The following is a 26,596-nucleotide window of genomic DNA, read 5'->3' as shown; positions in this document are numbered from 1 at the left end:
TACTTTCAAACGCAAAGGGAAGAGCTATTAATAATTTCATTGGATTACTAAGTGTAAATCAGAGCTGTCCTGGCACATAGGGACATATGGTCTTATTCAGACAAGGAAACTGAGGCAAGTGAAATGAGTGAGGCCAGGCTAAGAGGAGGGGTAAGACTGGAGGCTACAAAAAATGAGGCAGAAATGTCCCTCAGCCTGTAAAGCGGGGGCTGGAGAAGCAAACAAACAAACTTGTACAAAATCTCCAATTTGACAGGCCCTTCAACCTGTCGATTTCATCTGCCTCATGAACCCCCGGACTCTGACAGCAGCCCCCGGACTCTGACAGCAGCCCCCGGCCAGCAGAGGGGACTTAGGCCTGGTAATGGAGCAGACTGTTGTCCCAGCTCTGGTTACCCCGTTAGATCTAGGCGACAGACTGGATTCTCTCCTCCTCCTCCCTTCCTCCCTCCCAGTTCCTGGACTGGGGGCGGTCCCTTCTGCCAACGGGAGGCCTTCCAGCCCAGATGGCTCTGGCAGCCACCCCAAAAGAGCCGTGGGGGGTGTGGAAAGAGCGAAGGGATCCAAACGAGAATCCAGGAGTGGTGACAGTAGCGTCTCCATGCAGTGCTCTCACAGTGGTGGCCAGGCTTCCTGCTGAGTCCTCCAGGGGCCCGCGAGGACCCTGGCACCACCCCCGCCCCCACCTCCCTCCGTCCCAGCCTCTCTCTGACGCACAGTGACCTTGCCCGTCCCGCCCGGGCCCGGGGCCTGTTTCCCCTTTTTCAAGGTGAGGCTCCTAGGCTTTCCGAGAGCGCAGCTCCGGAGGCCGCGGGCCGGGGGCCGAACCCAGCCCTCCCGGGACGGGCGGCGGGTGTGCGCCACGCAAGCCGGTGCGGGCCGCGGGCGGGCGCGGCGTGCGTGCCCGGGAGAGCGCGCGCCGTCCCCGCGCCGCACGCGCTTCCCGGAGCTCCGATCCCAGGGACCCGCGTCCGCGTGAGGCCAGCGGGTCGGGAAGGGCCGCGGGGAGACCTCCGACCCGGAGGGCCGAGAGCCGACCTCCCCCAGACTTTGCAGCCTCTGCTCCTCCCTCTCGCCCGCTCTCTCCCGGGGACGCAGCTCGCGGCCGGGCAGGTGGCTCCGCACTGCGGGGTCGCCGGGGACGCGGAGCCCCGGAGCCCAGCTTCCTCCCCGCGCGCAGGTAGCCCGCGGAGTCCCGGCCCCTCTGCGGGCTCGGGGTCGCCGGCGGCGTTCGGAGCGGGGCCTCGAGGCGGAGCCGGCCCGGAAGCCCCACCCCAGCGAGCCCGGGGCCCGGCCCTCCCCAGCCCTCCCCAGCCGGGGCCGGGATGGGGGTGTGGTCCCGAGTTTCTACGGTGGCTTCCAGCTTGGCGTCCAGATCCCGCGGCAGGTTTCCCGGGAGCCGGCCAGGGCCGCGCGGTCCTATTCCCGCAGCCCCCGCCCCCGCCCCCCAGGCGCGCCGGCCCCGGGAACGCCCTCGGAGAGCGCTCCGGCCCCCGCAGCCGCCGCGCGCAGAGCGCCGCTGAGCCGCGGCGGGGAGCATGCGGGACTACGACGAGGTGACCGCCTTCCTGGGCGAGTGGGGGCTCTTCCAGCGCCTCATCTTCTTCCTGCTCAGCGCCAGCATCATCCCCAACGGCTTCAATGGCATGTCCGTCGTGTTCCTGGCGGGGACCCCCGAGCACCGCTGCCGGGTGCCCGACTCCGCCAACCTGAGCAGCGCCTGGCGCAACCACAGCGCCCCGCTCCGGCTGCAGGACGGCCGCCGGGTGCCGCACAACTGCCGGCGCTACCGGCTCGAGGCCATGGCCAACTTCTCGGCGCTCGGGCTGGAGCCGGGGCGCGACGTGGACCTGGAGACGCTGCAGCAGGAGGACTGCCTGGACGGCTGGGAGTTCAGCCGGGACGTCTACCTGTCCACCATCGTCACCGAGGTGGGTGTGTGCAAACCCTCTACCCGCGTCCATCCCCATCCGAAGCTCCCCAGGCGCTGGCTGTCCCACCCCTGGGCTATGCTTCTTAAGTAGGATTTCAGGTGAAGAGAACCGAACTCACATTAAGCGCATTCTTCTTGATCTTTCTGTTCGGTATGGAGGGGATGGAGAAGGGCGTGTTATGGCCAACTGTCTTCTCCTTTTAGAGTTGCACAACAGATGAAGTTGTTTCTCAAGAGCCTCGATGCTGCCCTAGAGAGGCCCAACCCCAGGCTCCCCAATGTACAGGCCGAGTCATCTTCTGACACAGGCAGGAGGGGAGTGTAGGGGACGCGGCTGAGCCCAAGTGCAGTCACAACTGGGCAGGCCTGCCTGCTGGTGGCCACAGACTTGTGGAAGCATCCGGGGCCGACTGCCCTCACGTGCCTATGGTGAGGCTTGAGCTCCAGTTTCCCTGGGAAGGAGCTGAGGTCCTCCTGATGCCTGCTGGGTGCAGGGATCAAAGGAGGCAATAACCATGGCCCCAGGGCACTTAAGAAGAGACAGACACACAGAGACCCCGCTGAGGACAGGACCCAGTGGTGGATGGGGGTTTCAGCTTACGTCACTAGCCCCTGAGCCTCCTGAGTGACTCTGGCAGGTTTTCCGAGCTTCGGAAGTCAGGATACAGACAACTTCACTCCCTGCATTTCCCGCTCTGCCCTGGGTAAAGGCCAGGAGAAGCTGGGTCAGGGCACGGGTCCTTCTGAGAAGGGTACCCTCACAGACTAGTTTCCTGCTATTGGCTGGGCAGGTAGGAGTCCCCAGCTTCTGGAGCCTCGTCTGCTCTGTGTTCCTCCCAAGAAAAACTGGAGGGTGGCCCCTGCCCTCCCCTCCCCTCCTTCAGCACAGCGGGGCAACCACCAGGCCCCGTGGCTGGCTTTGAGCTGGGCACTAGGCTGTAGACATCTCAGAGGTCAGAAGCCCATGGGGGCATCCTGGCCAGGTTACAGAGAGGGCTAGCGTCAACGGGGTTCTGGAGCCTGAATTCCAATCCTGACAGGCTTGCTCTGTGACCGGGGGGCAAATATATTACCCTCTCTGTGGGGAGAACATGATGAGGAAATACTCCAACGATAAAATCTGAGCAAAGTCTGGAAACACGAGCAGGACTTATCCAGGCAAAGGGCGTGGCAGATTCTGGGAATGGGATTTTATAGGTCAGGGTGCCTGGAACTCAGAAGATGGCAGGTGAGGCTAGAAACGCCTACAGAGGCCAGTTCCCGGGGGGCCTTGTAGGAACGCAGAGGAATCGACTTTATTCCAAGAACAGTGAGGGCTCTAAGCAAGGGGTAACATGGCCAGATTTGTGTTTTTAGAAAGAGCTCACTCTAGCTGCTAAAAAGCAAGCAGATTAGCGAGGAGGCTGTGGGAGATGCTTTGGCAGAGCATGGTGGCCAACCAGGAGTGGTGGCTGCAGCATCTACAGGACCTATGGAAAGTGGGCCCCGCCTATGGGCCACCTCAGGTTCCCCCTGGCATTGGTGCCATGCCGACCTTAGACCCTAAGGAGTCACTCTTCTTTGATTCCCTAACAGGGCCTCCTAGTGCTTGCCCATGCCCTGCCTACATCCTGGCCCGGGGCACCTAAGACTGGAGGCCAGTTCATCCCACCTCAGTTCCTGGAAGCGTCGTCAGCAGCTAAGCTGCAGCTGGCCGAGCTGGCTGCTGTCTCCTCCCTGGCAGCTGTGTTGACCAGTCTCTTTTCCCTTCCTTTCTGGTTTTGTTCCACTCAGGTGTCAGGGGTGGGTAGCTGCTGGCCTCCAAGTACATAGCTACCCTGTTGTGCCCTGCTTAAGAGAGGGGGCCTGTGGGATGCTCTTCATCTCACACACACACACACACACACACACACACACCAGGATTTGGTTTTTCCCCTCCTTGTTTCCTTTTTGAGTGGTGGGAGTCAGGTAAAAGGCAAATGGGCACTGGCGGAAGGTGGGAGAAGCCCCAGGGTGGCTGGAGGGGGTGGTGGCTCTCCCCAGACAATTGGTGGCACAGGAGGAGTCTGGAATCTGACTGGAGCCTGGGTTCTGACCACCACTAACCACCAGGCTGGCTTCAGCATGTTACAGTCACTGCTCAAAGCCTCTCTTTCCTTATTTACAAAAGGGGATACCAGTGTATGAAAAGGTGATAACTGATAGGGAAATACAGATGCAAATCAAAACCACAATGAGATATCACCTGACACCCACTAGGATGGCTGTGATTTAAAAAAACAAAAACAGCTGAAACCGGTTTGGCTCAGAGGATAGAGCATCGGCCTGCGGACTGAAAGGTCCCAGGTTCGATTCCGGTCAAGGGCATGTACCTTGGTTGCATGTACCGGTAGGGGGCGTGCAAGAGGCAGCTGATCGATGTCTCTCTCTCATGGATGTTTTTTTTTCTGTTTTTTTTTTTTTTTTTTTTAATATATTTTTATTGATTTTGTACAGAGAGGAAGGGAGAGAGATAGAGAGTTAGAAACATCGATGAGAGAGAGTCATCGATCAGCTGCCTCTTGCACACCCTCTACCGGAGATATGCCCGCAACCAAGGTACATGCCCTTGACCGGAATCGAACCCGGGACCCTTCAGTCCCCAAGCCAACGCTCTATCCATTGAGCCAAACCGGTCCTGGCATCATGGATGTTTCTAACTCTCTATCTCTCTCTCCCTTCCTCTCTGTAAAAAATCAATAAAATATATTTAAAAAAAAAAAAAAAAAAAAAAAAAAAAAACCCAAAGGGAAAATAAGTGTTGGCAAGGATGTGGAGAAATTGGAGTCCTTGTGCACTTTAATGGGAATGTAAAATGGCGCAGGCACTATGAAAAACAGTATAGCAGTTCTTCAAAAAATTAAAAATAGAATTACCATATGACCCAACAATACCACTTTTTGGTATATATACAAAATAATTGAAAGCAGAGTTTTAAAGAGATATTTGGACACCCATGTTCATAGCAGAATTATTCACTATAGCCAAAAAAGTGGAAGTAACTGAAGTGTCCATCAACAGTGAATGAGTAAATGAAATGTGGTATATATGTGCATCTATCTTTGTGTGTATATGGTAGCTTCCTTCCAAAGGGGCTGTTTGTGACGTCCAATTTATTTGTCCTTTGCAGTAACTAAGAAACATTTTTTATTAAACTTTATTTTGAAATAATTTTTGATTTAGAGAAAAGTTGTGAAAATAGTACAGAGAATTCCCTTCACCCAGATTCCCCTAATGGTCACAAGTTACCTATATTAATAAAAGAGAAAGATGCAAATTGACTATACCTTTGCGACACCCACCAGCCAATCAGGAGTGAGTATGCAAATTAATCCACAAAAGATGGCAGGTTAATTTGCATGCACAGGCACCCAGCAGCCCAGGGTGGGACATTTACATTGTCACCATGGCAACAACACAGGCGTTTAGCAATGCCCCAGCATCTCTGGGCCTCTGGGCAGCAAGGGAAGGCCGAAAGACAGCTCTGGGCAGAGCAAAGTCAAAAAGGCAGCTCCGGGCCAGAGCAAAGGCTATGCCAGCAGCCAGGGTAAGGAAGGCCCATTCCTTTTTTTTTTTTTTAAATATATTTTATTTATTTTTTACAGAGAGGAAGGAAGAGAGAGAGAGAGAGCTAGAAACATCGATGAGAGAGAAACATCGATCAGCTGCCTCCTGCACACACTCCACTGGGGATGTGCCCACAATCAAAGTACATGCCCTTGACCGGAATCGAACCTGGGACCCTTCAGTCCGCAGGTCGACGCTCTATCCACTGAGCCAAACCGGCCTCGGCGGAAGGCCCATTCTTAAGGTGACCAGATGTTCCGCTTTTGGCGGGACAGTCCCGATTTTTAACCATTTGTCTTGCGTTCCTTGGCGTTTTAAAAAAGTCCTGATTTTGCCGAATCCGGTTTGGCTCAGTGAATAGAGTGTAGGTCTGCGGACTGAAAGGTCCCAGGTTTGATTCCGGTCAAGGGCATGTACAGTGGTTGCGGGCAAATCCCCGATAGGGGGTGTGAAGGAGGCAGCTGGTCGATGTTTCTCTCTCATTGACATTTCTAGCTCTTTATCCTTCCTTTCTCTCTGTGGAAATCAATAAAATATAAAAAAAAAAAAAAAAAAAAAAAAAAAAAAGTTCTGATTTTTAGAAAGAAAGGCGGGACGAGGGACAAATTGTTAAAAATTGGGACTGCCCCGCCAAAAGCGGAACGTCTGGTCACCTTACCCACTCTGCATGAATCTTTGTACGTCAGGCATCAAGTATAACCATAATTTATTTATTAAAACAAGGACATTAACATTGGTTACAACATTATTGACTAAATTTCAGACCTTGTTCTAATTTCACCAGTTTTTCCAAGAGTGTCCTTTTTCTGTTTTAGGATCCGGTCCAGGATTTTACATTGTATTTGGTTGTCATGGCTCCTTAGTCTCCTCCAATCTGTGATAGTTGCTCAGTCTTTCCTTATCTTGATCTTGACACTTGTAATGAGTCTCCTTCATTTTGGATTTGTGTAATTTGTCTCACCATGAAATTGAGTTTGTGAGTTTTTGACAAGAATACCATAAGGTGATGTGTCCTCGAGCCATCATACCAGCGGGTACCTGGTATCGATATGGCTTATTACTTGATCACTTGTTTAAGTTGGTGTCTGCTGGGTTTCGCCATTGTAAAGCTACTATTTCCCCCTCTTTATCATTAATGAAAACTTTGGTGGAGATACTGTGAGGATATACAAATGTCCTGTTTCTCCAACTACAACAACTGTTTCTGTGGCATTTGCCCTGTGGCGATTTTTGCATCTTCTACATTCTTTGCAATTTATCAATTGGAATTCTGCAAAGAAGAGCTTCTTCTTCACTCCCATTTGTTTATTTATACAATTATTACTTTATATCAGTACAGACTCACACATATTTATTTTGTTTCATGAGTTATAATCCATTACTATCCTTATTTATTCTGTTGCTTCAGTTGTGCCAGTATGAACCAAATTATTCTTCACTTTAAGGATAAAGAATGTAAAAGTCAGGGCAGGGTCATTTGTCTGTCGCTGGAGTCAGGGCTAGAGAAGCTGGCGCTTGTCCCAGGGAGGAGATGTGCCAGCCACCACCGAACAGGAGCAGGAACAGGAACCAGTGGAATCTGGCCCAACAGGTTGAGACTGAAGCTTCTGTTGGGGAAGGAAGGGACCCCAAACATCCCAGACCGGCTGGTGATGGGTGCTTCTCACTGAGACCTCCTGCAGTGGGGGACCAGCCTCCCTGGGCCTGGCCCTCTCTGTCTCCCTTCAGTGTGATGGACTCCACAGAGCAAGACACTGTGTGTGAGGAAGCTCAGAAGCCTCCAGCCCTGAGGCTGAAAGAGCAGGGAGGGCAGCCCAGTGCCTGCTCTCCAGGGGCCTCGATTCATCTGAAGGGCCTCAGGTGAGCAGTAGGGGTGAGCCTAACTTCTGGCCAGGGTCTAAGCATGGGCTGGAAAAAAAAAGCGCGTCCTCTTTTCCCATGGAAAAGTTTTGACCCCATTCAGTCCATGGGCTGGAAAACTATGCTGTCACCTCTGAGTCAGGTACCACTTCCAGGCCCCGTGCTCCAGAGGCCCTGAGAGAACCTGCTTTTGGTGAGAACCAGTCTTCTCCTCCTCCTCTTTCCCCTGGGATGTTTGGGGTTCTCCTCCTCCTCCTCCTCCTCCTCCTCCTCCTCCTCCTCCTCCTCCTCCTCTTCTTTTTCTTCTTCTTCCTCTTCTTCTTCTTCTTCTTCTTCTTCTTCTTCTTCTTCTTCTTCTTCTTCTTCTTCTTCTTCCTCCTCCTCCTCCTCCTCCTCCTCCTCCTCCTCCTCCTCCTCCTCCTCTTCTTTTGAGAGAGAGAGAAGGAGAGAGAAAGAAACATTGTGAGAGAGAAACATTGATTGGTTGCCTCCCATATGTACCCAACAGGGGATTGAATCCTTAGCCTAGATACTACTATGTGCCCTGACTGGAAACTGAACCCCTAATTGTTTTGGTGTACGGGATGACACTCCAACCAACTGAGCCACCGGCTAGACAGGACCAGCCTTCTGTGGCAAGCCACCAATGGCCTGAACCAGGGTTACTTCCTCACGAGACAAACTTTTAGCCTTTCCAGCAGCTGGGTGCTTCTTCTAGAAACCTGTGGGTGGAACTGCTGGTAGTCATGCCTTTAAGCATGAAAGAATCTCCAGCAAAGGGCCTGGACCTTTGGAGGCACCAGCCTTGTGCATCTTTCCTGGGATCCGGGGTCAGGGAAATGGATGGGCAGAACAGGACACACTGATTTCCACCCACAGCCCAAAGCTATGAGGTTGAAACACAGTGGCCTCCTCTCTGCTAAGATAACACTTACAGGAGGCATAGGGAGCAGCAAAGGAGGGAACAATGAGACAGAGTGAGCCTGGCATCTATCTGATCGCTATGTGGGAGTGAGTGCATATGGCAACACGCGGAGATGTGCCGCCTCTCCTGGGACTTGGCTGGGCCTGGCTGGGCTCTGGCAAAGTTGCAGCCTTTAAGCAGTAAGCAGGTTCAGGCTGTTTTCTTTCCACCAGGCCTGTAGGCTGCCTTGGGATAATGCCGGCCAGTATGAGGACCGACAGCTTGGTTATCACGGTAGCCTGAATATAACCAAGTTCCCACTCAGACCTGCCCTTTGGCACATTCCAAAGGAGGCAAGGTGTGGAGACCTCTGCCTCTGGCCAGCACCAGCAAGACTTTTATTTCCAGCCAATGCTTCAGAAAGATCTTGCCAGAGAACAAATAAAGGAGACGCATGGGCATTTCCCTAGCTCTGGCCTGAATGTGCTTCCCTGTTTGTTTATCAGCTGTCCCACTCTAAACAGCTTGCCGGTGGCCTCTCAGCTATGTTCCTTTCAGACAATGGCCACCGGGATCTCAGAGTGCGCCTTTGTCCAGAATCTGCTTCACCTACCCCTCCTGCCAAGTTTCTGGATAAACAGACTTTGTCCACCCCTCCTGGTGGGCAGCAGAACTCTCACACAGATCCAAGAGGTAGGTTGTCAAAAAAAACAAGGCTTTGGCAGGGCTGATCAGAGGAGGAGCTGCAGATGCTTTAGGCCCCTGCAAGGACTATAATTTGTCCCTTGTGATGGGCCAAATCAATTTATATTCAAGGCTAGCACAGGCCTGCCTTGTTATCTGAAAACCTCGGCGTAGTTTTTAAGCAAGGATGCCATTTGGAGCAGAGATGGGGCGGAGAGAACGGAAGCTCTGGGGAGAGGCAGGATTGACTCACATGCCCTAGCAGCTGGCATTGACAGCCCGAGGCCAGTGCTTCCTGCTCTGTGTTTGCCGGGCTGCAGGGAAGGCCCACGGTGGCACAGGCCCCATTCCATTCGCTCACACTCCCAGAGGGGAGCCTGGTAGCGCCGTGATGGATCCCAGGCCAGGATGCAAGAGGAGTGCCGGATCCCTGAGTACCCTCCTCCTTCCCTCAGGTTCTTCAGTCCCGTCCCCACCATCCCACTCAGACTCCCTGGGCCTCTCGCTGCGGGGGAGCCCCTGGTGACCACAGAGCTCTTCACGGAGGCCTCCCCACCTGTGGTTGATTTTTCTTTGCCTCTAATATGAAGGGGGAAAAAGACAGTGAGAACATTTGATGGTTTAGCCCACCTCAATTTCCTGAACTTCAAGTTGCAGAGGTTTAATTTCTGGTGAACGCAGCGAGGAGATTGCGGGATCCCATCTTCTAATCAGCTCCTACTGAGACAGGGGCAGCTCTACCACAGGGTACACAAGCCAAGGATGTAGGGACTCTTATCCCAGCTGGTGTGTAGAGTGGGGCTGGCTGCCCATGCCCCAGCTCATTTGTAGGGTGCAGGTTCCATGGCGAGAGAGGCAGCCGAAAAGACAGAGACTATAACCCCCACCCAGAGTCTAACTCATAAAGCAGGGGTGTCACTCTGAGGGCTGCTTTCTCCATCCTCAGCTCTGGGGCTGGAGCTCAGAGGTTTTTGCCCTCAGAGGTAGTCAGAGAGCTCTGAAGCTGTCCCTACAGAAAATAAGCTCATTGGAAAGTGTGCAGGAGTTGAAGACTAAGTGATGTTGAAAACAACATAGACTGTGGTGATAAAGAAGAGGAGGATGGCAGCTCCATTAGAGCAACAGGCTAATCCAGGTCAGCTAGTCTACCAGCGGAAACCAGAAACAGAAACAGCTCAGGACATTCCTCCTAGAGTCAGAACAAACCCCAAAAGCTACTCCTGCCAAGGGATTTGAATTAATTGAACTAGACTGTGGGATAATTTATGTGCTAGGGGATTATTGAAAGCAATAAAGCTATCAGCTGGGTCTGAAATCTGCAGAGGCAGACAGCTTAATAGGAAAATAAGAGGAAGAGACCATCAAACAGAGCCCTGCTAAAACCTTTGTCATCCCAGGGTGACTGTGCAGGGCCCAGCCCTGTGCCCTCTGAAGAGGAACATGAGAGGCTTCACACTGAAAGGGAACCAGACATCACTTAAGAGTCCAGCCAAGTTATTAAAAAATCAACAAGCAATTAGAGACACGCCTCCCTCTGGTGTGAGTGGGGTTCAATGCTCAGAGTTTCCATAATATATTTCCTAACATGTCCAGTTTTGAACAAAAGGAAATTAGAATACATGCAAAGGAACAGGAAACAGAAACTGAGTGAAGCCCTAACCAGTTTGGCTCAGTGGATAGAGTGCTGGCCTGAGGACTGAAAGGTTCCAGATTCAATTCCGGTCAGGGGCAGCTGATAGATGTTTCTCTCTCATCGATGTTTCTGACTCTCTCTCCCTCCGCCTTCCTCTCTGTAAAAAAAATCAAAAAATCAAAAAATGTTTTTTTTAAAAGAAACTGAATAAAAGGGCCCAGATATCATATTAATGAAGACTTCAAAGCAGCATACTTAAAAAAAGTAAAAGAAGGTATGATGACAACGTCTCATCAAATGTAGAAAACCAATTAAGACAAAATTAAATTTATATATAAAACTTAAGTAGAAGTTCTGGAGTTGAAATATATAGTAACTGAAATTAAAATTCAGTAAAGAGCTTTAATTGTATATATGAACAGGCAGAAGAAAGAATCAGCAAACTTGAAGGTAGAACAATAGTAATTATGCAATCAAAAAAAAAAAAAGAGAGAGAGAAAGAGAAAAAAAGGAATGAAGAAAAAATAAACAGAGCTGTAGAGAAATGTGGAACACCATTATGCACACCAACATATGCGTAATGGAATACTAGGGGGGAAAAGGAGAAAAACAGAAAAAAATCTAGTCAAAGAAATAATGGCTGAAAACTTTCCGAATTGTATGAGAAACATTAATCTACATTGGTCAGAGCTCAGCAAAGTCTAAGGAGGAAAAAACAAAAAAAAAGTTCCACACACAGACATATTACGGTAAAACGGCTGAACGATAAACACAAAGGGGAAAATTTAAAGCAGCAAGAAAAATATAAATTCATATATAAGGGGACTCCAATAATATTTATGTTTGGCTTATCATCAAAAACAATGGAGGCCACAAGGCAGTGGGATAACATATTCACAGTGCTGAAAGAAAAAATATGTCAAGTAAGAATCTTATCTCTAGCAACACTCTCTTTTGAAAATAAAATAAAGAGCTCTGGCCAGTTTGGCTCAGTGGCTAGAGCATTGGCCTGTGGACAATTGATTCTGGTCAAGGATCATGGGCTTAATCCCCAGTGGAGAGCATGCAGGAGGCAGCCAATCAATGATTCTCTTTCATCATTCATGTTTCTATCTCTTTCCCCCTCTTCCTTCCTCTCTGAAAGTAATAAAAATATTTTTTAAAAAGAAAATGAAATAAAGATATTCCCGGATACACAAAAACTGAGATAATTTTTGCTAGTAGTACTTCCTTACAATAAATATTAAAAGAAGTTCTCCAGGAATATATATTTTTAATGCAAAACAAGCTCTGAAAACTACAAAGCACGTTTGAAAGTCAGGACCTAAATAAATGGAATGACATCTCATGGTCTTGTGATAGGCCAATATGAAGCAGAAGACTTAATATTGTTAAGATGGCAATACTCTCCAAGCTGGTCTACAGATTCAACACAAAAGATACTCAATATTGTTAGTCATCAGGGAAATGCAAATCAAAACCACAATGAGCTACTTCTTAACACCATTGGAATAGTTATAATTAAAAAGACAGAGTAGCCGGGATCAGTTTGGCTCAGTGGATAGAGCGTCGGCCTGCGGACTGAAAAGTCCCGGGTTCGATTCCAGTCAAGGGCATGTACTTGGTTGCGGGCACATCCCCAGTGGGGGGTGTGCAAGAGGCAGCTGGTCGATGTTTCTCTCTCATCGAAGTTTCTAACTCTCTGTCCCTCTCAATTCCTCTCTGTGTAAAATCAATAAAATATATTTAAAAAATTAAAAAATAAAAATAATAAAAAGACAGAGTAACAAATGTTGGTAGGAATAGGGAGACTGTGGTGATAGAGCAGAATAATGCTGCTATGTACACAAACGTTCATAGCAGCATTATTCATAGTAGCCAAAAATAGAAACAACCCAAATGTCTATCAACCTATGAATGGTTAAATAAAATTCGATATTTCCATACAATGGTATATTATTCCACCATAAAAAGGGATGAAGCACTGACACGTGCTACCACATGGGTGAATTTTGAAAACATACTTAGTGGTGGTGGTGGTGGTGTGTGTGTGGGGGGGGGGAGGGGGGGAGGGGAATCAGTCATTAAGGGCCACGTATTGTACGATTCCACTTACATTAAATGTCCAGAATACGAAAACACATAGAGACAGAGAGTATATTAGTGGTTGCCAGGTCCTGGGGGAAGAGAATGGGAATTGACTGCTAATGGGCATAGGGTTTTTCAGGAGTGGTGAAAACATTCTAAAAATCAGATAGTGCTGACGGTGGCACACCTCTGTGAATAACATACTAAAAACCACTGAACTGTATACATTAAAAGAGTGAATTTTATGGCGTGTAAATGATATCTCAATATAGCTGTTATAAACAATCATTAAATAGCCAGCTTCTTTTTCCCCAACAGTCAAGAAAGTTTCAGCGTTAAATAGCAACTAAGTTCTAAGGAAGAAATTGGGGTGATGTATGTTCTATTATCAACTCATTATACTTCCTATTTTCTTTTCTTTTTTTTAATATATTTTTTATTGATTTTATACAGAGAGGAAGGGAGAGAGAGAGAGAGTTAGAAACATCGATGAGAGAGAGTCATCGATCAGCTGCCTCCTGCACACCCCCTACTGGGGGGATATGCCCGCAACCAAGGTACATGCCCTTGACCGGAATCGAACCTGGGACCCTTCAGTCCCCAAGCAGACACTCTATCCACTGAGCCAAACTGGTCCCGGCTATACTTCCTATTTTCCCTGGGATGAAAAATAACTGTAAGAGGATGTCACCAAAATATAGTTTTCACTCTTAAGTGGATTAATGTCAGATTTTCATGTACACTCCTCTCTAAGATTGAAGTCCACTTATAAAGGGATTTTATGACTTATGGTAAAAGCCTTTTGGCCATTGAACACAAAGTTCTTGTTTCTGAGAATCTCTTTTGCTTAGTCGGGTTTAAGTGTAACCTGCTTTGCTTACTCATTCATGCTGTTTGTTCTAAGTCATGGTTTTGCTTAGGACAAAGGTGTGAGGTTAGTAGAAAGGGAACTGCCATTTAGGAAGGTCTGTAATATGTCAGACCCTCTACTTACATTTCCTGTCAAATGTTCACCGTATCCCTAGGAATGAGTATTACCGTCTCCTCTTTGACGATGAAAAAGCAGACTGATACGTGTGAATGAGTATCCCAAAGCCACGTAGACAGAAGTGACAGAACCCAAGAGAGCCTGCGCACTTTCCTCAACATCAGGCTGCCTTCCAGAGTTCTCTTTTCTCTGCAGTTCTTATGGTCCTTCATGCCTTTGATGAATGCGAAAACCTTGGCTACTTGGAGAGTTCAAGGTTGAGGGTAATTTTCAAAGGACAAAGTGTGACACCACACATTTTCCTAATGGTTCAGCATTTGTTCATCAACAGTTTGTTAAGCATCCCTCATGTGCCTAGGCTTGTGCAGGCATTAGTTATCTAAAAAAATTATATGACTAGGTTCAGTTTTTAGAACTCTGTCCATCTGGAGGCGATAGAGGAAGGGGTGCCTCTTTTCTGCCCTAGCCAGAGAGCAAGGGCGCAGTGGCCCAGCGGGGCTCATGCACGCACATGTGATACCTGATCTGTCCTATGAAGTATGCTTGACCTTGAGCTTTGTGGAGGCAAAAACCATGTCTGTTTTGTACCCCACACAGAGTCTGGCCAAGAGCAGGTGTTCAATGACGGTTGGATAAATGATTAAGCAATTTCCTTTACCAGTTCACACAGGGGTCTTCAAACTACGGCCCGCGGGCCACATGCAGCCCCCAGGGGAGTCTGATCCTGCCCGCCAGGTTTTTTGGGCAGTGATCGCAGCCGAGGTGTTACAGTAGGAATTAGTAGTTCATATAGTCCGGCCCTCCAGCTCTCTGAGGGACCGTGATCTGGCCCCCACTTTAAAAAGTTTGAGGACCCCTGCAGGACGTGGGCTGGTCACATCAGTGCTCTGTGCCTTCATTTCCTCATTTGTAACGGGATAATGAGAGTACCCATTTCACATGGCAGATCCATGAGACAATACAAGGCACACAGTTAGCACTCAATACACTGTGGTTGTCATTCCCATTATTACTGCTGGAAGGGCCGAGAGGCACCTTCTTCTATGGCAGGAGTGACCTCCTGTCCCCTGTTACCTGGTAACCTGGGTTTTTATTTCTTAAAGCAGAACTGAAGGCTAGCTGGTCCAGCTACATGGAGCTTGCTCTGCTCTGTTGGGGAAATCTTGGTCTGAGACCCCGAGGATGAGACGGACATAGTAACACTGGGAGGACACAGGCAGTGCCCCTTCTCTGCACATCTTGGGCCAGTTGGTTCCCGCAATCCACTCTCTCTCATCAGGGTGTGTGTGTGGGCGGGTGTGTTATGCTTCAGAAATGTTAGTGTTTGACCTCCAAGCACAAGTCCAGAGGACTGCCAGCTGGCTCCTCACCAGGCTGTCCACCTCTGAGCGTCTTGTGGAGATCTGTGAGAGGCTCAAGGCACAGGTCTGTCCCATCGAGGAAAAGACTGTCTCCCACTGAGCCTATCATGTCACTGTTAAGCACAGAGAGCTCCTTGGGACCCTGACTAGTGAGGCCCCCAAGACACACCCCTCAAATGCCAAGGGTCTGGGACAGACAGAACCTGAACTCCCAGGAATAGCCCCATGGAGACAAGGGCTCCTCTTCAGGCTGACAGCTGATTTACTAGACTGCGGCCCCATGAACCCCAGCTGGGAACTTTGAACCCTGTTTCCTATTACCAGGCCCTTTGCAGCTTTCCTAAAAGGCTCCTGAGATATAGCAGTGCCCCAAGAGAAGATCCAGCCCTGGAGCCACCCCAGGTAGCACTGAGGTCCAGCTGCCGTTCTCTGCTGGGTATGGGCAGGCTCTCTAAAGGTAGATGGCAGCCTGCACGGGCCTGGAGCAAGTGGCTGCTGTGACACACGGCTGCCTCCCAGGTAGCATGATAGTGACAGGGCTTCTTGAGCCCTTCTTCAAGGCGGGAAGGGGGACCTGGCGCCATGGCTGCATGGTCTCCAATAGGAGAACGGTGGAGAGCTGGTCATTGCTCACCCTTCCCAGAACTCCTTCCCCTGCTCCATTCCCCACAGAGACCAAATTGACCCACTGCTGAGCCGACTTTGTGGGCATGCAACCCGTGCAGTCAGTCACAAAGGGCCCATGCTTGGTCTTAACGTTCTGATATTGACATCTTGAAATTCTTAGACATTTTTTAACAAGGGGGTTCCAGCGTTTGCAGTTTGCGTGGGGCCTGCAAATTAGGTAGCCAGTCCTTCCCACAACCTTTGCTCATGCGGTGCCTAAGCTCCACTCCTGACAGCCTTCTTCCTTCTTTGCTGTCTCTAAATCTTATCTCCCCTCATCTAAGGCAAAAGTCCTGACAGAAAAAGTTTAAGAAAATATCAGGAAAGAGAGAGACCACATTATCTTCAGAAGAGCTTTTCTGCTCCGCTGCAGGTGGAATGGTGATTGGTAATGGACACATTGATACTCCTACCAAGCTGGAGATCTTGGCTCAGTCCCGGGCTGAAGGCTGTGGTGGAGGCCTCCTGCCACTAGTCTTGCTGTCACATTTTTTGCCGAAGTGTATGGGATGGAAGTACATGTTCAACGCCGGAGATGTATACAAGGCTGTAGAGACCTGAGTTGGTCACTCACGTGCCCTTTTGCTTGCTCTGACTTCAGACAAACCCCAGTCTCAGAGCCTCAGTTCACTCTGCTGCAAAATGGGTCACACTTCACATCATGAGGCTCTGAACTCTCAGTTGCTGATCTTGCCGTGTGTTGGAACAGATCCAAGCTCTTTTTTGACCCTCGGGCCAGTGAGTTTTGGGAGTGGGTGGCCATTAATTCAGGGGCATATCCTGTCTACCTTTCCCCATCCTTCGGCCAGGCCCATGAATCTGGCCACACGGCTTCGGAGGCTTTGTGACCTTTCCTATGAAGCCCATTCAGGGACCCGAGGTGAAGCAACCCTACCATGGGCGTGGTCTCAGGACTTCTCCCGGGATGGTGACTGAGGGCAGAGAGCCGAGTTCCTGGGCCGCACTGTTTTCCTTCTGCAGAGCTGTGCTCGGGCGTCCCCCCTGTGGCAGCCTCATGGGCACCAGCAGAGGCAGCCTCGTGAACCTTACTGTTGTCTTTAGGACAAGGGTGTTCTCTAGGACGCCAGCCTCGCCATCATGGTGACCCCTTTGTGGAAGAACGTGTCTCGGACAGACTCCTCTCAGGTCTCGGTCCTCAGGAGCTTCTGCAGAACGGGATTATCACCTGTGCACGGCTGTCCTAGCGCGGAGCTGCGGGGATGCTCAGCGCTGATCTCAGGGCCTCCCTCGCAAAGCAGGCAGGCCCTGGGCAGGGCCGCAGGTGGCCGGTCTCCCCTCGGGTTGGGTGTCTTGCAGCCCTTCCTCCCCTGTGCTTTCTCTTTGCCCCAGTTCCCTCTGCTTTTTGTGTAACTCTTTTCTTTTGGAATTGTTCTTATGCGCACCTCTCTCTGCTGCAGAGTGAGGTGTGACAGAAATATGAGAGTTCACGTTTAAATCTGTTTTAGGGATGTTGTGCGCGTTAAGAACTGAGCTGCTTTGAGACCGTCATGAAGCATCACCACCAGCAAGTGGAGCTGGGGTGGTGGTGGGACCGCAGCAGGGCCTCTTTGCTCTGGACCAGCGATTTTCAGCCTTTTCCATCTCGCGGCACACACACACTGATGACTAAAAGTCTGAAATATATATATATATAGTGCCAATTTGACAAAAAAAAAAAAAATAGGTGTGATTTTGATTCATTCACACTAGACGGCTGTTGTTATGTTGGCTGTTGTTGTTGTTTTTATTTGACAATCTGCAGGAAAAGAGGTCAGTGCCCCTGACTTAATAGTCAGGTCTTGCCTGTTTTAAAAATTCTTGTGGCCCTCTGGTGTGCTGTGGCACACTCCTTAAAAACCACTGCTCTAGACCATTAATTATCTGGCCACACACAACAACTCCTGACCCACAGCCCCCAAATACTCATCGGCATTGCTTGTTTTTTAAACAAATGAAAGTTTATTGAAGGCATGTTGAAATTTGTGCAACCTCCCCTGAGACTTTGCCGACTTAAGTCAAGAGCTGGGAGGAGCTGGAACGCTGGCTGAAACCCTCACATTATCGATCAATCAGCAGAGTCTTGTTAGGGCTACCGCCGCCCCGGGGCCTGGGAATGGGAGGGCCCACTTCTGGGAAGGCTGGGTAGGAAGGAGGGTGGAGGACTGTAGATGGGAGATAGGGCGCATCCCCTCTGGCTCCATGGGGCCCCACCCAGGCTTCTGGTGTGAACGGACCAGGGAGCACAGCACACGGTTCTCTGGAGGAGTCTCCTCACCCCATATAATTACAGACCCCCTGGGACCACTTCACTCTCAACAAGGCAGAGGAAACTTTATACGTGAACCAAGTGACCGTGCCCTCGTCCTGCCCCGCCCCGCCCCGCCCCGCCCCGCCCCGCCCCGCCCCTCAGGGGGTTCTAACACCTTTGTTCAGGGCTCTGATGCCTCCGCTCCCTGCTCTGACGCCTCCTGAGGTAGGCATGCCACCTCTGCTTCATAGCGCTGTGCAGCTGAGGGTCACCAGTCACAGCCTTGGCCTCCGCTCCCTTCTCACTGATGGCAGCAGAGCCAGGGCACCCCACTCCCTTTCAGAGGAGGAAGGGGCTCTCAGGGAGGACAGTGACTGGTCCCAGTGAAGGTGGTGGGGAGCCCAGCCCAGGGCCCTTGGCACAATGGTGGGCCTGCCCTTGGCTGCCGTGCTGCTCTCCCGGGAGCTGGGCTGGGGCCGGGCCTGCTGGGAAGCGGGCTCACCCCTCACGCTCTTCTCCCGCAGTGGAACCTGGTGTGTGACAACGACTGGAAGACGCCGCTCACCTCCTCCCTGTTCTTCGTGGGCGTGCTCATCGGCTCCTTCTTCTCCGGACAGCTGTCCGACAGGTAAGGAGGCCAGGAGGAAAGGTGGGGCAGGGCCCCTGGTCGACCCCTCGTTTGTCTTGGGATCGAACTGAATTCAAGGTGTTTCCACCCAGAGAAAGGAGGCCCCTCAGGCCAACAGTCCGTGACAGGAGGAGCCATGATGCCTCCTTGTTTTCCCACCCTCAGCCTCTTCCCAGGCCCACTGGGAAGTGGATCCTCATATTACCAAGCTCTTCAAAAAAGGTGTGCAGCTGCCCAGCCGGTGTGGCGCAGTGGTTGAGCATCAGCCTATGAACCAGGAGGTCATGGTTCCATTCCCAGTCAGGACACATGCCTGGGTTGTGGGCTTAATCCCCAGTGGGGGACGTGCAGAAGACAGCTAATCAATGATTCTCTCATTTATGTTTCTCTCTTTCCCTCTCCCTTCCTCTCAGAAATCAATAAAAAAAATATGTATATATATTTTAAAAAGGTACACTGCCATCACCACTGCCTCCCACCCCGGCCCTAACTCTTGGATGACGTGATCTGTCCACAAACAGCCGTCAGCCAGGGGCAGGGTACCACCTCTGCTGTGGCCCAGGCCCTGACTAGGCACGGGGGCCACAGAGCTGATCTCCAGCTCATAGACTCGAGGAGGAGGCATCGCAGCTCCAGGGGAAATGCCCGTGGCCCCCGAATGTTCTATGGCAGGGGTCCTCAAACTTTTTAAAGGGGGGGCCAGATCACGGTCCCTCAGAGAGCTGGAGGGCCGGACTATATGAACTACTAATTCCTACTGTAACACCTCGGCTGCGCTCACTGCCCAAAAAACCTGGCGGGCCGGATCAGACTCCTCTGCGGGCCGCATGTGGCCCGCGGGCCATAGTTTGAAGACCCCTGTTCTGTGAGGATAGAGCAGGAGGTGGGAATGCTGAATGGCAGTGTTGGGAAGACCTCCAGAGCGGTGGCTATGCCTCCCCTTCAAAGCCCAAGGGGGCCCCAAGCTCCACAGCCTGAGACCTGAGTCTGGAAAACGGGCTGGGGGGCTGTTCTGCTCACACCGGTGATCCATTCCTTCCATCAGTCACTATCAAAATGGGAAATCAAGACTTAAGCCAGTAACAGGGCCTCTAATGAGCGTTCCTGGAAGCGACACTTCCCACAGAGCCGTGGTTCACAATTTTGGATGCACATTAGACTTACTGGGAAAAATTGTTTCAATCCCGATGTCCAAACTGCATCCCAGACACAAGAATCCCGGGCGTCGGGCACAGGCACCAGCATTTTTTGAAGGCGATTCCAAGTGCAGCCAGGAATGGAGACCGCTGCCACAGTGGGAGTCTTGGTTCTGGACACATAGAAGTCCCCGTGTTGCTGATACGAGATGTGCCTGCTGTCTGTGCTGTACCCAATTTCTGGAAATGTGGTGGCAGCTTTTTTTTTTTTTTTTTCTGTCAAAGAGGAAGGGAAAGGGAGAGAGAGAGAGAGAGAGAGGAGACATCAATGATGAAAGAGAATCCTTGATCGGCTGCCTCCTGCATGCCCTACACTGGGGATTGAGCCCACAACCCAAGCATGTGCCCTTGACTGGAATCGAACATGGGATCCTTTAGTCCCCAGGTTGACGCTCTATCCACTGAGCCAAACCAGCCAGGGCTGGTGGCAGCTTTTGTCTGTGACTCATTCTCAAGTGATTTCCACGTGGTCCTTGCATAAGTTGCTCTGTGCTTTTGAAATGTGGTGGTTCCACAGGAGGCACAGACTCTCACAAGGTAACTCCTGGGCAGATGGATGCTGAGACCTCAGCAAGGAGGAACCGGAGAGGATATGAATGACAGAAAAGCCTGCCATAAACCCCCCGCAACCCCCCAAATGAAGTCTACAGCGGTGCCTGACTCGGTGCTGCCCACACGCCGAGTCGCAGTGCCGCTGCGACCTGCCGGGCCATGCTTTGTGCCGTGCTGTCGTCCACAGGTTCGGCAGGAAGAGCGTCCTCTTTGCCACCATGGCTGTGCAGACCGCTTTCAGCTTCCTGCAGATTTTCTCCATCAACTGGGTGATGTTCACCGTGCTGTTTGTCATTGTCGGCATGGGCCAGATCTCCAACTATGTGGTCGCCTTCATACTAGGTAGGAATGGCTTCTTACCCTTGGGGCTTCTCCTCCCAAGCCTCTGAGGCCCGGGAAGAGGGGGGCAGGGAACAGGCCACAGGGAGTGAGTGCTCTTACCCGGCACAGAAGGAAGCACCGCAGCCCGTGAGCTGTGCTTCCAAAATGGGGTGTGTGGGGGTGGGGGGCCTGTAGCCACAGCTCTTTGATCAGACACGGGCAAGGCAGGCGCTCACCGGGAGCCAGCTCTGTGCTGGGTCCTAAAATGGGGTGATGACTAAGCGTTCAGGCTGGTGGGAACCGGCTACACAATAACGGAGGCACCTTTCCGGAGCTAGGGCTTGAGAGAAGCGTGAAGGGGGGCGAGGCATTAGGGGAGGGATTTCTGTGATCTGAGCTGTGAAAGCTCGAGACTTCTGCCTGGGATGGGGCAGAAGAGTGTTCCTGGGAGCTGTGCAAGCCCATGGAGGGGCTTAGGAGAGCTGGCGTGGCCAGTACCCAGGTGGGAGAGGCACATGTCAGACAGGAGTTCAGCGCCAGCCCGCCACCGTTGGGCAGATGGGCCCGCACCCGAGAGCATATCAGCGGTGTGCAGGATCAGCCCCGTTGCTGATAGCGGGCCTGTCTCCGAGCCGCTGCCTTGCTTTTGGAATATCAGGCTGCACGCTGGAGGCCACGAGAAGGCCCCCAGGGCCCGCGCCAGCTTTTCCTGGGAGGAAGTGAGGTGAGCTCCAGGCAGGTCGGTCAGGGATGCCAACAGGAGTGAGTGCCCCTAGCATGCTCTCCGAGCCCCCCTGCTCTCTGAACAGGGGAGAGAAGGGGACAACAGACACCAAATGCCGTGTCTAGTGTGATAATACATCATTGTGGGCTCACCGCTATCCCAGTTCATCCCTGTTGTCACCGCATAATGATTAGCGGTGCACCTTTAATGAGAGTCTAATGATGCTTCTTATCTCAAAAGCCTGGACCTGCCAGGACGATTCTAATCCCTTTCGAGTGTGGATGACTCATTGGACTTGGAGGTGCTGTGTGTTCTTAGCTGAGGATGTGTACGCCCTTTGTCGGGTTGCCAAGATGGAACCATTCGAATTCCACTCCTTTAATCATTTGTGAAGAGCCCTTGCCATGGGCCCGGCCCAGGTGTCCAACATGGGGAGGCGGGGAGGGCCTGCTGAAGCCACGTGGACCTGGTGGATGGCACCCTCTTCACAGGTTCCAGCAGGAAGGGGCCTCTCTCTTCCCTGTAGGGACAGAGAGGAGCAAGTGCTTTTTGTTCTTCCTTTAAGAAAGTCATTTGTATAAGGGACACCGATCTTCAGGACAATGAGGCTGGAAACCAGAGGTTGGAGGAATTTGGGGCCAAACTTGTCTGATGGGGCCCAAGGACTCAGGGTTTTGGGGCACAGCGAAGTCTCTCCTCATTGTCTAAATTCCCCAGACTCTGTCTTCCTGTGGTGACCTTCCCAGCGCCTGAGAAGCCCAGTCAATGTCTCTACTTGGGCCACAGACCAGACAGGCTTCCTCAAAGCAGAGAGCTCTGCCAGAGGCCAGCGCACACTTGCAGGAGGACACAGAGGGCCATCGGAAGTAGAAGGCAGAGGACTGTGGTGAAGCCAGGCAAGCCCCGTCACTGGGATTGGGAGCCAGGCGGGGTTTGTGCCGGGCCTGGCCTCCCTCGGGTTCTGCTGAGTGGCCGGCCGTGAGATCTGCCTTCCCAGGGACCACGGAGCCTTCCCTGTAGGACTGGATGCGGCCGGGGCAGCCCATCCTAAGTGTCCTGCAAGGAAGCCTGCCCAGCTGGCCCAGACACTGCAACCTACTCCCCTCCCTGCTGCCGTGCTGGGAAGCAGGAGAGGGCCAAGGGGGAAGGCAGACCATGGAAGACCAGTCAGAGCCTAGATGTGCCAGCCAGAATCCGCGGGCAGGATGCTGGGTGCAGCATCGGCCTGGGCCCCGGGCTGTTGTGGGGTGCTCTGGAGCCTCCCTGGCTGTAGTTTTACTCAACCGTGCTCTGTGGGAAGCTGTTGACAATGTCCTTGTACAGGACTCTGTGTTGGGTTCTCAGGTCTGAACCTTCTTAAGAGAGTCACTGAGAACAGCCTGACCTTGGGGCCTGCAGGCTCCCTCTTCAGCGCCTGGGTGTGGCGAGGTGACAGGACCAGTCAGAACAAGGGCACCACTGTGGCTGGCTTACCTGCAGCCCAGCAGCTCCCTCTGGCGTTTCAGGGCTAACATGGTGAATTCCTGGTTTTGACTAAAATACACCAAAGCTTGGAGACTGGGCTCACAAATCCTGTCTAGTACTTCACTTTGCCCTCTGGCTCTAGAGAAGAGTTAGCAAGACTCTCCAACAATGATCTCCAGTTTTAAGAGTCTTCACATTAACATTAATTCAAGGATCTGAATTACTCCCATTCTCTAATCAGGGGTCCTCAAACTTTTTAAAGTGGGGCCAGATCACGGTCCCTCAGAGAGCTGGAGGGCCGGACTATATGAACTACTAATCCCTACTGTAACACCTCGGCTGCGCTCACTGCCCAAAAAACCTGGCGGGCCGGATCAGACTCCTCTGCGGGCCGCATGTGGCCCGAGGGCCATAGTTTGAAGACCCCTGCAAGTGGTGCAGAAATGGATCCTCTCCTTGCTCTGCTTTTTAAAAAGCCCGCCAGAGCCATAGGAGACAAGAAAAGGGCTAAAAGGGAACGTAAAGGGCTACACCTGGAGAGGAGGAATGGGGCTGGTTTTGGAGGAAATGACTACTCAGGACAAAGGACACTGACCCTCCCCACACTCCAGCTGCTGTTACAACCACTGCTGTTTCCCAGAAATAACACCTTCAACCTGTCCACAGCTTGTGGGTAAAATGCCGGCAGCATCCCTCATAACTAGCTGCTTAAATTTATTCCACACACTTAACTGCCTCCTGTCTGGAATGATCCATTAATTTTAATATTTTCCCAGTACTCCTAACATCAACCTCCTGTGCAGTGTTTGTTCCAGTAAGTTGAACTATTTAAAACTCCGATAGTTCCTTTGATTAGTATGCAACTGATTACATCTTCCTTTATTACTTTGGCTACCAGAATGCTTGCGGAATAATTGAAATTTAACTAGACAAGATTATTCATAGGTTATTTCCTTCCTCTCTCCCTCTCACTTCCTCTCTCTGGAATCAATAAAAATATGCATTAAAAAAAAAAAAACCCAAAAAACAGACCAGACTTAAATCCTGGCTGCCCCATTTATTACATATTTTTAATTTAGGCAATGTGTCCCAACTCTTTAAGTCTCAGCAAATTACACTATAAGATAGAAGCAATATTCTTCTATAATTTTTGTGAAGATTCAAAAAGATAATACAGGTAAACATTTAATCTGGAACCTGACACAAGTGCCTACTCCAAGAAAAAAAAAAAAAAAAAAAAAAGCTAGCTATGAAGATGATGATGGTGATGGTTTAAGGTGACTAAAAGTTGGAGAGCAGGAAGTCATGCTAACAAGCAACTATTCAAGTTCATGCCATCCTTACTGATCCGTGCACCAAAAGGCAAAGAGGTAGATTTACAAACCATCTGCCCCCCATGGTTACTCAGCAAAGTCAGAACAACTCTGTTCTGGCCTGGCACCCAGGCTGAGAGAGGGAGATGGTCCAGGAACCTGGCGGTAGAACCTCTCTCTGATCAGGGGCAGGGAACTGTGAGGGCGCTGCCTTGGCCTCAGGGGTCCACAAGATTTCTCACCCGGTCCTGTGCTCTTTCTGTTCTCCACAATCAAATCTCCTGCCACTTCCCTTCTGAATCTCTGCTCAGGAATAAGACACCCCCCGTTCATTTCTCCGTCATGATGATCACAGGCAAAGCATTTAGAAACCATGGCATGGGCAGTCTTCCTATGGGGCAGGTAGGAAGGTCATTAAGGAAGTCAGAAGGGATCTGGCAATGACACTCCTGATCCTCAACATGGTCAGGCCCGAACCTTGGAAATGACTTTAGGGCTGAGTCGTGCCTGGGTGGTTGGGTCTCTTGTCCACAAGTCTAGGATGAGAGAGGCACCTGTACTGGCCATGCCTGTCGGTCTGGTTTTAGAAATGGCTGCTTCAGAGGGAGCCTCAGAGGCCTGTGGCTCCAACAGGCTGAGGAAGGAAGAAGTGGGGCGGGGGCCGGAACAGGTAGGCGTGGGAAATCAGTAATTTTACTGCTTCTCCGTAATTAGCCCCTGATTCCTTAGTCTGTGCGTAGGGCATGTAAACATGATTGAGAAAAGCTGTCTTGAACGCCAAACCTGAACGACGTTGGAGCGTTCTATTTTGTGTTTCTGGGCTACTTCTCCGTCGTGGTGGGAGGGCCTCAAACAGAAGGCGGAGTGCTTGCCATTGGCCAGCGCTCCGCCCCCTGGACCACAGTGGACTCTGTGGGAAGGGCCTGCAGCTTCTGGACAACAGAAGGCGCTTGTTCGTTCTCGGGTTCTGAAGGGCGGGCGGCGTCTCTGGGGGAACTGGTGCCGAGCCAGCCATTGTGGCTCTGGGCAGAGCAGGACCCAACGGCCACCTGCGTGTCCTTTCCCCAAACAGGGCCCAACACCAAGCAGTCCTGGGCCTTTGTGCTGTTCTGGGAGCTCGGTGGAGTTCCCTGGGCGTGTGGCCAGCTCCAGGGCCGTCGCCTGCCAGGCCAGCAGAGCGGCGCCTGCTTTCTTCCCCGGTCTACACTGCCTGGGCCGCCTGGGGCTGGTCCCTGGGCACCGTGTGGCTGCAGGGGAACTCGGGCCCTGGCTCCGGGCCTGTTCTGTGCACGGTCCAGGGCCAGCTGGATCCCAGTACCGTTTCTCAGGGCTCATGGGAGGCTGAGAGTCCTAGCACCCTCAGGGCTCACGGAGGCTGAGAGTCCTAGCACCCTCAGGGCTCACTGGAGACTGAGAGTCCTAGCACCCTCAGGGCTCACTGGAGACTGAGAGTCCTAGCACCCTCAGGGCTCACGGAGGCTGAGAGTCCTAGCACCCTCAGGGCTCACGGAGGCTGAGAGTCCTAGCACCCTCAGGGCTCACGGAGGCTGAGAGTCCTAGCACCCTCAGGGCTCACTGGAGACTGAGAGTCCTAGCACCCTCAGGGCTCACCGGAGGCTGAGAGTCCTAGCACCCTCAGGGGCGGAGCTCTCCAGGGTCTCCCCAGAGGCCGGTCTGTGTTTGTACAGTAAAGTGACCAGACGTCCCGCTTTTGGTGGGACAGTCCCGATTTTCAACAATTTGTCCCGAGTCCCGCGACGTTTTAAAAAAGTCCCAATTCCAGCAGAAACCGGTTTGGCTCAGTGGATAGAGCGTTGGCCTGTGGACTGAAAGGTCCCAGGTTCAATTCTGGTCAAAGGCATTTACCTTGGTTGTGCACACATCCCCAGTTGGGGGGGGGGGGTGGTTGTGCAGGAGGCAGCTGGTCGATGTTTCTCTCTCATTGATGTTTCTAGTTCTCTATCCCTCTCCCTTCCTCTCTGTTGAAAATCAATAGAATATATATATATATATATATATATATATATATATATATATATATATATATATATATTTTTTTTTTAAGTCCCAATTCCAAAAATCGGGTCTGTCCTGCCCAAAGCGGGACGTCTGGTCACCTTACTGTACGGGGGAGAACAGTGGGAAAGGCTCAAGGCGCGGGGCCCCACCAAGCCCCTCCGAAGAGTCCCCATTGCCTCCTGGACCACCTCTTGCTCCTCCCCCTGCGGCTCTCCCAGAAGAGGCTGCTTCTTGGCGCTGGGCTTGCTATTTCTAAGACATGAAATGATCTTAAAAAAAATAAATAAATAAAAAAAATCGATGGCTCTTTTAAAACCTCGTGATCACTTAGCTTTCTATAAGCTGATACATCTTGGGTCACTTCCCACCTTCCTCTACCCTGACCACTCCCGCCCTGGGCCATGAGACTTCCCTTCTGTAAGCGACGAT

At 51.4% G+C, this 26,596-nt stretch overlaps 1 protein-coding gene across 1 annotated transcript in view; it reads left to right on the top strand.

Moving 5' to 3' along the window:
• The first annotated feature begins 512 nt into the window (after positions 1 to 512).
• SLC22A4 (solute carrier family 22 member 4) overlaps positions 513 to 26,596 on the top strand; it is a 54,167-nt gene continuing 28,083 nt past the window's right edge. Inside the window, exons 1-3 of the mRNA XM_084886637.1 lie at positions 513 to 1,931; positions 18,475 to 18,578; positions 20,514 to 20,668. Of these exons, the coding sequence (XP_084742763.1) occupies positions 1,539 to 1,931; positions 18,475 to 18,578; positions 20,514 to 20,668 (652 nt within the window). The 5' untranslated portion in view covers positions 513 to 1,538. The remainder of the gene's footprint in view (positions 1,932 to 18,474; positions 18,579 to 20,513; positions 20,669 to 26,596) is intronic.

This window comes from Pipistrellus hanaki, assembly GCF_964339955.1.
Source record: "Pipistrellus hanaki genome assembly, chromosome: 5".
Lineage (NCBI taxonomy): Eukaryota > Metazoa > Chordata > Mammalia > Chiroptera > Vespertilionidae > Pipistrellus > Pipistrellus hanaki.
The sequence above is the reverse complement of the archived record's forward strand: the minus strand, read 5'-3'. Positions and strand labels throughout refer to the sequence as shown.